Here is an 11,780-nt window from a genome sequence, read left to right as displayed (position 1 = left end):
AGAACTCTTAGCAGGGCTAAGCAGTTGGGTAAAGGTGTAAGAGTCTGAAATAATGACATAGGATGCATTCCTTCACACAACACTTTGCCTGAACTTCAGCAAATTGCGACTTGCTGGATTCGATTTCTGAGACTCTTGGATGTACTGCTGCTTAAAAGAGATATGGTACTTTTCCCTAGACAAGCCAGCTAGTGGCATTTCCAGATCCCTATCCCACTGAAATTCCCAGTGACCAGTGTCCCAAGCAGAGATGGCCATACCACAAATGCTACCGCAGGGGAAAAGTTTATTAGTCCCTCTGGAGGAAAAAAAAAGATACAACTCATATAACCTTTACTATCTATGTGCCTGCCACGTTGTAAACACCCCTACTCCCATATATATTATATACTGTATATTATTATAATTCTTACAACAGGCTCCTTCTGTTAGTAGCTCCATTTTACCTTTGAGGAAACGGAGGCACAGAGAGGTGAAGTTACTTGCCTGCACAGCTAGTCTTGGCTGGAAAGGGGATTCAGATTCAGGCAGTCTGGTTTCAGAGTCAGAGTTCTTGTGATCGCAGACTAAATAACAACAATAAAAACTCAAACAAAAATCAAAGCGCGCAGGCGCGCGGACTCACTAAACCCGGCGCTTGCAAAAGAACTGATGCAATCGCTTGCTGTAGAGCGACATCCTCCTGCCTAATTTTATTGATAAATGCCTTCCGTGAAAAGATTAAAACAGCAGCAACAAAACTAAGAGTGAAACAGTTTTAGGACAACGTTGCACTGTGCCTTGTAGTGCCTGCCTTTACAACTTGGAGTCCAAAAAGCCGAACCCAAGAAATGGTCTTTGAATACATTCGCTGTACCTTGCTGGGTAAGGTGAAAGAAACCTAAATCAGCCTGAGTGGGTACGAACAGTGGACGGGTGGGGAAAGGGTTAACGTTGTGTGCTTCAACTCGGTCGAGTTTCAGAAAGTTCTCTGGGGAGCCCAACTGCCGCGTCCCTTCGCGGACCCTGCCTGCGAGGCCGACTGTAACAGGATGCTGGGGCTCGAGGTGCTCGCCCCTTGCTTTGTGCGAGGGAAAAGAACCAATAAGGAGCGAGGCAAAAACTGGGTGCTGTAAACCCGAAAAGGGGGCGAGGAGGCCCGCGGGAAGAGCGGGGGAGGAGAGAGGGAGGAGCGGGGAGGGCCCGGCGAGGAGGAGGCCGGCGCCGAGCGCGAGCAGCGCCCCTGACACTAGAGGGGGAAGCCGGGGGGGAGCGGGCCTCGCAACCGAGGGGCCGGCGCGGGGAGGCGGGCGCCGGGCGGGGGTTCGCCGGGCCGCCGCGCGTGACGTAGCGCCGGGCAGGGCGTTATCAGCTGCGGGGCCGCGGCGAGGGACGCGTGGCGACAGCGGACGGCGCCGCCCGGTCCCGGACGGCCGCAGGCAGCGGCCGCGCGCGGGTTCCGAGCGCTCCGGGTCTCCGCCCCTGCCGCCGCGCCCCGGCCGCCGGGAGGCATGAGTCCGCGGCCGCAGCCCTAGCGCCCGCTCCTCCGCCCGGGCGGCCCGGCTGCGGGGACGGGTGCGCGCTGTAGGGTTGGGGGCCATGAAACCGAGTCCAGCCGGGACGGCGAGGGAGCTGGAGCCGCCGGCGCCGGTCCGGGGCGAGCAGCGCACGGCGGAGCCCGAGGGGCGCTGGCGGGAGAAGGGCGAGGCGGACACGGAGCGGCAGCGCACCCGCGAGCGGCAGGAGGCCACGCTGGCCGGGCTGGCGGAGCTGGAGTACCTGCGCCAGCGCCAGGAGCTGCTGGTCCGGGGCGCCCTGCGCATCTCTGGGGGCGCGGGGCCAGCTGCAGCCCGCGCCGGGGAGCTGCCGGGGGAGGCGGCGCAGCGCAGCCGCCTGGAGGAGAAGTTCTTGGAGGAGAACATCTTGCTGCTGCGGAAGCAATTGGTAGGTCGTGCCCGGAGGTGGGGCACGGCTGTCCCTGCAGAAGGGCCGGGGGTCGGGCAGGTGGCCTGCGGTGGGCGCTGGGGTGCCTCTGACTGGGGAAAATCCTTTGGCTTCCCGGGACCCCCGCCCGGTGCCCCCCTGACCCGGGTTCCCGAGGGCGCCCGCGGCGCGTGGGCTGCCGACGCCCACGCGATCCCGGCGTGTGCCCGCTTTGTGTCAGGTAAGGGGCTGGCAACCCCGCGCGGACGGCCGGGCGGGGGTGGCTGCTCTCCCCTCCGGCTCTGCCTTTGGAATTCTTGGAGTCTCCTGGTTGTTACCTTCAAACTCTCTAGTTAGACGAAAGCGTGCCCTCTCCCCGAAGGTTTGCAAAGCCTCATTTAAAATAGCATTTCTTTGGGGAGCTTCTTGGCTTCATGGTCTCCCGCCGAGAGGGGACAAAAGCCGAGGAGGGGGCTTGTGGCGCGGTTGACTGTCCAATGCCGAATTTTACGATTACACGGAAGCGGCCGCGGGGAACCTGCCCCTCCCAAGGCTTTCCCCAGCCTGCCAGCTTTTGCCGGGGCTGCTGCTTAATTTAAGATAGAAGCCCTTTTGTATAAGGCGGCTAAAACCGATGCAAGTGATGGAAATTTGGCTGGAGAAAGTGCCCCCTCCCCTCATATTTTATATGTACTGCTCGCTGTGACTTGAGGTGGAGGTGGGCGAAGAGAAAAACCTGCTCTCCGGGAGCACTTATCATTGGATTTGTGTCAGCGTCTCAGACATTCTCTGCCGTCTTCATTAATGGGGAAGAAAAAGAACTTCGGCGCTTAATGTATTGATGAACAGCTTTTGACCCAGCCTCAGAGTAATGGCGGCAGCTTTGTTTCGGTGACCTCAAAAATGTAGTTTTGAAAACAGGAGAAAAAAAAAAAATCCTTATCTGACCATGTGATACTATCTGAAACTAGACGCATGCTAGATAATGTCCCTCCTACGATTACCAACAGTGATGCTGTGTGGTTATTTGTCAAGTGTTTTCTTGTATTATCTCTTTTCAGATAATTTGTCTCTTTTTTTGAGCATCAAAGTGCTTCGACTTGTTTGGTTCATTTTTTCTGAACTCATTCTAACAAACAAGCATGTTATGTCTCCAAGCTTTTTAAGTCAAATAACAGACAGGAGGGGTAGATTCATATGCATCTGTTTTGTAAGGATGTACAATATGTATATGGTGGTTTGTGCAATACCTCTATTTTGGCATTTTGCTGTGTTTTTTGGTAGCAGACACTGATTTGAGCCAATTCTTGCTGGTTATGCCTGTCATTGACATTGTGTGCATTGTCTTATACAATAGCACCTTCTTGTCTTCATGAATCTCACAACTGTGAGTGGCGCATTCCTGTTGACCCCTGGAGGGGAGCAAGGCAGCATGTCAGGAGAATTCCCGTCCACTCAGTGTTTGTGGTACTGTTTTCATTTGTAGACTTGGCATTTGTGATTTGAACCAGATGCCTTTTGAGTTTTGTTTTTTTGCTTCCCCAGCAATAGGAAGCACTAGGTGGCGGTGTGAGTTAGCACTACGGTCTGTCACCTTTGGAAACCCGAGCTGAGTTCAAATCTTGATGGACCTTCCCTTGAGGGTTTTGGATTCTGCCAGCTCACATTATACTTGGCACTGGCTATTGGTATTAGTTTCTCACTTTCAAAGGCCCTAAGACTGATTAAACCCCACAAAGCAACTAATAGAAAACAAAACTCTGCAGGACATTTGGCCAGAAAATCTCACCTAAGTAAGATTATAGTGTATTGTAGGAAATCTGTTATACTCTGACAAATTAAAGAGTCTACAGTGAAGTACTGTTCTGTAAAAAACTGGCTGTACACAGAGGTTTTTTGAAAAATCTCAGTGGGTTTTTCTCATACTACCTATAAAAAGTAAGTTTATATATATATATATATATATATATATATATTAGTTGAAACTAAAAGCAAGTCTTGTTTTTACGAAGAAACTATATCACCACAAAATGTGAGAAAGTGGAATTCAACGTAGGACATATTCTTGAAGTTTTTCTTTATTTCAGGTCATCCAGTAAAAATTTTGGTTTTGGAAGACTTAGGGAACTCTTCAGATGGTAATTTGAATACTTAGAGCCAGACTTTCTGGTTCTTTGTCACCAAAATGTGTTTGTTTTTCCTTTCTCCCTTTCTTCCTAATCAGAATTGTTTGAGGAGAAGAGATGCTGGTTTGTTGAACCAGTTGCAGGAACTCGACAAGCAGATAAGTGACCTGAGACTGGATGTGGAAAAGACATCTGAGGAACACCTGGAGACAGACAGCCGCCCCAGCTCAGGTGAGTGTGGCAGCACAAGGAGGAATTCTGCGGTCATGAGTTCTGCCTTGGCCCCCTGTGCTTAGCGTTCCCAGGCCTGCAAATGGCGGTGGAGTTTGTTTCCAGTGCAGAGAGAATAAAACAAAACAAAACAAGAGAAGTCTGCCATTCAGTTGCATGAGGGAAACAAAATCAGAAAACAGAATTTTTTAAAAATTTGTTTTGTTGAAGTATAGTTGATTTACAATGTTGTGTTAATTTCTACTGTACAGCAAAGTGATTCAGTTATATGTGTATATACATTCTTTTTCATATTCTTTTCCATTATGGTTTATCGCAGGATATTGAATATAGTTCCCTGTGCTATACAGTAGGACCTTATTGTTTATCCATTCTCTATATAATAGTTAGCATTTGCTAATCCCAAATTCCCAATCCATGCCTCCCCCACTCCCCTCCCCCTTGGCAACCACAAGTCTGTTCTCTATGTCTGTGAGGCTGTTTCTGTTTCATAGATAAGTTTGTTAGACAACAAAATTTTTAATAATGAGATTGATCTGACTGAAGTCTCCTGAGTTTAAAAATAAAAGCTTCTATTCAGATTTCTGGAAGAGTGCTCCTCCTTTGAAACTTGAGAAAGTCAGAACTGGGCTAGAAAATTAGTCACACTTCAACTTCCTGAGACCACTTCAAAAGTGTGTTCTTTTTTTCTCTTAAACCATTTGGCTACTTAAATAGATTTGTTTTTCTCTTCAAGCTATTCTTTCTGAAATGTTCATGAAAAAGTTGAAGTTTGACAGATCTAAGTCTCTTTCCTTGCACATCTTTAAAGGTGGGGTCTCGGAGTAAGGTCAGTTTGAGAGTGAGGGTGCTCTCAGCTTTGAAATATACCCATAGTTATGGGCTTTTTGCCTTTTTCCAAAGATTGCTGGAAATGAAACCATAAAGTCAGGACACTAAATCTCGTGAACCAAAATTGGTGCCCCTCCCTCTCATATTCTCCCTTTCCTACCTTTTCTACATGATTACCCCTTTTCCTTTTAGGCACAAATGTGTGTTATTGCTTGATATGATCTTAATCCCAAATGGTGTTTTTTGTTTGTAGGGTTTTATGAACTGAGTGATGGGGCTTCGGGATCCCTTTCCAATTCCTCGAACTCCGTCTTTAGTGAGTGTTTATCCACTTGTCATTCCAGCACCTGTTTTTGCAGCCCCTTGGAGGCAACCTTGACTATCTCAGATGGTTGCCCCAAATCTGCAGGTAAGACTCTTTACAATTGATAGACATTTTTAATTGGAAGGGGTCAAAGGTCTTTAAAGGTTGTCTAGCTTCTACTGATGAAAAACAAAGGCTCAGAGAATTTCATCAGCTTTCTGCATTTACTGCCATAGCTGCATCTAGAATCAAGATCACCACTATTCCAGTCCTCTTTGGGTATCACCTGGCTTTATATTCTGATGATAGCAAGATGACTTATTTTTAGAAATCCTGTCCCAATATTATAGTTCTTGAGCTCTGTTTTTGAGCTTTTGCTGTTCAGTTGTTTGCATTTTCTTTTCAAAATTACTTTGGATCTGTTTTCTTCTTCTGTTAATCATTTAAAGCTAAAGCTTACATTAAATATATATATATACATATATATATATAAAATAAGATAAATATATCTGTCAGCCTGGCTAAGAGCTGCTTGGCACTTCTGGTAGCAGTGGCCCCTCCGTGTTCTCCAGAATGCCTTGCATGATGGCAGCTCTCTTCTTTTAGCAGGTGGATAGGGTGAGATCCCCTAGACCATGTTGCCCATTTTGGGCTATTCTTGCAGTGACCTCTAGAGAGAATCATGCCATTGTTGATACAGGAAGAGTTTCTGCATTTCCACCATGTGTCACACACTGCTGTGTGCTCTGCATACGTTTATCTGTTTTGAATCCTCCCGACAGTTCTTCAGGGTGCAAGTGTTGTTAGCTCCATTTTATGTATCAGAAAAATGAGGCCTGCTGAGGTTAGCTTAGGTGAGTTGCTTAAGGTTATATAGAGAGTAAGTGACAGAGGCAGGGTTCAAGCTCAGGACTATCTGCCAGGTCCATGTTTTTCCACCACACCAAGGGAATCCAGAAATTGTTGTGTTCAACCTTCTCAATGAACAGAGGAGGAATTTGGTTTCATATGCCTTTGTCAGAGGCTTCTCATTTGCTGAATGGCAGAGTTGTTGCTGAAACTCGGGACACCTTCCTTAGTTCTGCTTTAGTACGATTCCTCAGAAGATCAGAGAAAATATGGAAGTTAGAGGAGCTGTGGGTCTTGGCACAAGTCACTGCACCCTTGGTTTGTATGTGTTGTCCACTTGGGTAAAAGGTTGAATTTCTGAGGTCCAGGCAATGCAAACATAACACTAAACAACTGAGGCTGCTAATTGGCTGATGTCTTTGTACCGTGTGTGTTGTTAGCAGCAAACGATTGGTGAAGCACAAATCTGTGTTATCTAGAGTATCTGGGCCTCAAGTTCATTGGTAATTGCTCCCTTTTACTCTGCAGATCTGGTTTCAGAGGGAAATTTTATAAACCTATTAAAGGTACTTTGGTATAGGTTTTCCTTAAAGACAGACTCCTGCTATCCCAAATGCCACATCTTCACATAATTGAGACAGTTGGGCTGGCCCTTGCCGGCTGGGATGCCTGTCTGTTTCCTTAACTTTATGGAGGAAAAAGAGATGAAAGATGTCGTGTAGGTAAATGTGGCTTAAAGTAAGACAAGGATAGGCCTTGGAGTAGTGAGGAGGGATGGGCAAGGATATTAGCTAGAGAGGTTTCCCCTTCTTACAACAAGTTATTTATTGGCAGTGGAGGTGGGATTGGGGACATGGCACTTTTATTTTACAATAATCTTTTGTTTACAAATGGATCATATCAGGGTCTAGACTGTATTCCCCCCTTCCCTGCCCCCCTCCCCCAACTGCTAATTATCATTGGAATTCGTGGAGCTTTCCCTTAAATTAACAATTAACATAGAACCTAGCATGTAGTGCGTTTTCAATATTTGAGTGAATAAATATAATTATAATGGACAACAAATTAAATAGTGACAAAAACTTTGATTTTCTCTAACTAAAGGTCATTCAGGGGATTTGATATTTATAATGTATGCCAAGACGAGAGCAAAATCATTTAATTAAGCAAGAAAGCTTGATGTCATTGTATTTTGGCATCTACATTTTTGAGATGTGGGAAATTTATTCATTAATACTACTACTCAGTCTTTTAAAACATCATCAAGAATTCCCTCCTGAAATATTGTACTTTATTTTTTAGTGTCACTATTGAAAACATAGGGTGATTATTATTTAAATTTAATTAGTCTCTATTGAAATTTGGTTACCCTGACCTTTCAATTGACAGTTATACTAGAACACATGTGATTAAGAATTAGGTCTAAAAAAAAAAAAATTAAAAATGAGGAGGAAGCCCATAGAGAGTATAGTTTATCTGAAGTATTTTAAAGGGAAACCAGGAATAGAACACAGAAGGGAGAGTGGCCTAGAGAAAGAACGACTCAAAAAACATTTATTTTTCCAGTAATAATGCAGTACATATTTACTGAAAATTTAGAAAATAGAAAATAAAGAAGAAAGTAAACATTACTTGCTTTCCCACCACATTGAGATGCTAGTGCCCTATTAGCATCTTGGTGTGCTTCATTTCAGGCTTTTTTCTTTGAATATATCCAGTCTTAATAAAACTATAATCAATAGTCTGTTATGATGATTTTCACTCCACTTTAAGGTGTTTTCCCCATATTATTCAATAGTTTGAAAGAATTTTTTTTTTTTTTTGCGGTACGTGGGCCTCTCACTGTTGTGGCCTCTCCCGTTGCGGAGCACAGGCTCCGGACGCGCAGGCTCAGCGGCCATGGCTCACGGACCCAGCCGCTCCACGGCATGTGGGATCTTCCCGGACTGGGGCACGAACCTGCGTCCCCTGCATCGGCAGGCGGACTCTCAACCACTGCGCCACCAGAGAAGCCCTGAAAGCATTTTTAATGACTGTATTTTTCCTTCAGAGTTATAGCTTGTTAAAAATTCCTTTGTTAATTATTTTTTTCCGTCACCCAGTAGTGTGAACTGTATGTGAAATAGTAGAATAGCTTGTGGAGTATTTGTTGATTCTTCGGCATTCTCCCTCTACCCATGAATTTGTCTTCGTAGAAACTGGCCAGAGGCAAGATGGTGCTGACCAATTCATTTCTTCAGAGTGTACCTTTAAAATGTTTTTCAGATCTCATAGAATGGTTGGAATATAAAGAAGGCCACTGTGAAGACCAGGCCTCAGGGGCAGTTGGCCGTTCCCCCTCCACATCACAGTCTAATTCCCTTGGTGTCATTGCAGATGTGAATCCCAAGTACCAGTGTGATCTGGTGTCTAAAAACGGGAATGATGTGTATCGCTACCCCAGTCCGCTTCATGCTGTGGCCGTGCAGAGCCCAATGTTCCTCCTTTGCCTGACCGGCAATCCCCTGAGGGAAGACGAGAGGCTCGGTAGCCATGCCAACGACATTTGTGTCGGATCTGAGCTGGATGCCGTCAAGACGGACACTTCCTTACCCTCTCCAAGCAGTTTGTGGTCTGCTCCCCATCCTTCATCGAGTAAGAAAATGGATGGTTACATTCTGAGCCTGGTCCAGAAAAAAACGCACCCAGTAAGGACCAACAAGCCGAGAACCAGTGTGAACGCTGACCCCACCAAGGGGCTTCTGAGGAATGGGAGCGTTTGTGTCAGAGTGACTGCGGCCGTCTCACAGGGCAACGGTGGGAACCTTAAGAATTCTAAACAGCTGCCTTTGCCCTCTGGCGGGGTCCCCTCTTTGGACAATGGGACGTTGTCCCCACTGAAACAGTGGTCAAAAGAATCAAAGCCAGAACCACTGGAAAGCAAGAGGTTGCCCGCGCCCGAGGGCATCTCCCCAGGCACTGCCACTGAACTTCCAGGTAAGCATCTGACCAAAAATGCCAAGCCAGCCTCCCAGGAACTTGCTAGGTGTCCCCCTGCTGGGGTAGGGGAGTCTCCTAAGGAAAGCGGGCAGATCCCACCTGCCTCCCCAAAAGAGAGCCCTGGGAAGGTCCCCGCCTCGCTGCAAGAGAACAAGGTGGTCCAGCCACTGAAAAAGGTGCCACAGAAAAACAGCCCGCCGGCTCTCCCTACGGCGGCGCCCCCTCCCGCCGCTTCGGCTCTGCTGTCTCCCGCTTTCCCAGTGGAAGAGCGGCCTGCCCTGGATTTCAGAAGCGAGGGCTCTTCTTCTCAGAGCCTGGAGGAAGGGCCTCTGGGGAAGGCGCCGCCGGTCCTGGCGCAGCCGCCCAGCGTCAGGCCGCCCCGGGGTACACGGCCCGTGGCCACCCCGAGGGGCTCTGCCCTGAAGCCCCGGGCCCCGGCCGTCCACGGGCCGGAGAGCGCGCTGCCCGCCGTGAGGGAGAAAGGCCGGGCGGCCGGCAAGAAGTGTCGGTTCCCCGACGATGCGGATACAAATAAGAAACTCCGGAGAGCCCCGGCCAAGGGGCGGCGGGGCGGGGGCGGCCAGTCCGATGTGGGACCACCCAGCCGGCCGCTGGGGGCGGGCCACCGGGCGGGGAGCCGCGGGCACGGCCACGGCCACGGCCGGGAGGCGGTGGTGGCCAAGCCCAAGCACAAGCGCACCGACTCGCGGCGGTGGAGGTCGGCCGCCGAGGTGTCATACGAGGAGGCGCTGCGGCGCGCGCGGCGGGGCCGCCGGGAGCCCACGGGGCTGTTTGCGGCCGGGCCGCTGCCCTACGCCAGCCCCTACGCCTACGCGGCCAGCGACTCCGAGTACTCGGCCGAGTGCGAGTCCCTGTTCCACTCCACCGTGCTGGACACCAGCGAGGACGAGCGCAGCAACTACACCACGAACTGCTTCGGCGACAGCGAGTCCAGTGTGAGCGAGGGCGAGTTCGTGGGCGACAGCACCAGCACTAGCGACTCCGAGGAGAGCGGAGGCTTGATTTGGTCCCAGTTTGTCCAGACCCTCCCTCTGCAGCCGGTCCCGGCCCCGGACCTTCGCCACAACCCCACCAAAACCTTCGTCAAAATTAAGGCTTCACACAACCTCAAGAAGAAAATCCTGCGCTTTCGGTCTGGCTCTTTGAAACTGATGACGACCGTTTGAGTAACGTCCTTGGTGTAGAAAGTGGGGTTTTTCTAGTTCCCGAAGAAACGGCGGCGTCTTACTGTTTTGTGCGTAATAATCCCATGGAATGCTTTTCTTTGGTTTAGATAAAACCGAGGTGAATTATGTCTCATCTTCGTCAAGTATGGACACTAGTGCCTAGTGCCTTTAGTGGAAGGTAAAGAATGTCTTTGCTGGTTAGAAGTGAATTTTGAGTTTCTAATGGTGGTGATAGTGACTTTTGTGGTATCAGATGGTTTTTATTTGACATTTTGTGAGCATCTGTGAAGGCACAGGTTTTGATGTTCAAGTGTTAATGGGATGAGACCTTTTGATCTGGAGGTCAGGTGGATGGAATTTAGGACATACATTTGCTGCTTTGGTTCTTTAGGGCAGCGTCTCCATGAGGGTTTTCCTGTTGGGGGTATCACATACAATTGTGTGAGGTAGATACAAGGGGCAGTCATGGTTTTCTGTAGTTTTTTATATACTCTTCTTTTCTCGGATGTATCCCCATTCTGTATTGTCCTCAGAACTCTTTGGTTTACTGGACCCAGAACTTGAAGACCAGACCCTACATCCAGAGAGGTGACCTGGATAGGGAGGCTGGTAATACCTTAAAAGGATTCACTAAAACCTTTGCCACACTTGGTGCCTAGGCCCTGGTTACAGTAACCCCTTCTAGGGCCATTTACCCAACATTGATGCCTTTCTCCTCCTCCCTAATTTGCAGCAGATCCAACCATTCCTCCCTTGGAGACTTGCCTTTGGGATAACGTTTTGGTCATCGGGTACAGAGAAATTCACTCCTAGTGAAATAACCCTTGGGTACGACTCCAAGCTCAGAACTGCTCACGGAGCACTGTACCACCTAAGCATTAGCCCAAACGTATTAGTGCAATCCAGTCCAGATTGGACCCCTGACCCTGTTTGGAAGGGCTTTTAAAAAAAAAAAAATTTTTTTTTTGGTAAACAGTATTGTGTAAAATTCCTTTTTTTATACCAGTATATGCATGTTTTGTGCATGAGTAGTATTTGTTTTGATATTCCTGTTGATGTTAAATGACTGTATGATATAAACAGTATGTGTTTTTATATATCTTTGTGTAAATTTAATATAACGCATTATATGCTGTAATAAACGATTTGTTTTACTGCTGTTAAGTTTGTTATTTGGGTATAAAACCAGATGTTTACACCTATAAATCTTGTGCTGATTATTGTGGGATTTATATTAGGCCTATTCTAGCATTAGAATATTATTTGCAATAATAATTAAGGCAGATTTTAGGAGTATTGGAATGGATGGTGAATAAACAAATGAGGAAAAGCAAGCTACTTCTTTAGAATGGTTAAGGTGCTTCTTTAAAT

At 47.7% G+C, this 11,780-nt stretch overlaps 1 protein-coding gene across 2 annotated transcripts; it reads left to right on the top strand.

Annotated features, from left to right (window-relative positions):
* The first annotated feature begins 1,578 nt into the window (after positions 1-1,578).
* On the top strand, positions 1,579-10,409 carry DACT1 (dishevelled binding antagonist of beta catenin 1). 2 transcript variants are annotated; one of them, XM_065872691.1, is made up of 4 exons: positions 1,579-1,923; positions 4,127-4,259; positions 5,344-5,499; positions 8,620-10,409. In XM_065872691.1, exons 1-4 carry the CDS (start codon positions 1,579-1,581, stop codon positions 10,407-10,409), a joined length of 2,424 nt encoding a protein of 807 aa, XP_065728763.1. The 2 variants fall into 2 exon arrangements, with proteins under 2 accessions (XP_065728763.1, XP_065728762.1); XM_065872690.1 differs by having other exon boundaries at positions 8,509-10,409.
* Positions 10,410-11,780: the final 1,371 nt, after the last annotated feature.

This window comes from Phocoena phocoena, chromosome 2, assembly GCF_963924675.1.
Source record: "Phocoena phocoena chromosome 2, mPhoPho1.1, whole genome shotgun sequence".
Classification (NCBI taxonomy): Eukaryota; Metazoa; Chordata; class Mammalia; order Artiodactyla; family Phocoenidae; genus Phocoena; species Phocoena phocoena.
The sequence above is the reverse complement of the archived record's forward strand: the minus strand, read 5'-3'. Positions and strand labels throughout refer to the sequence as shown.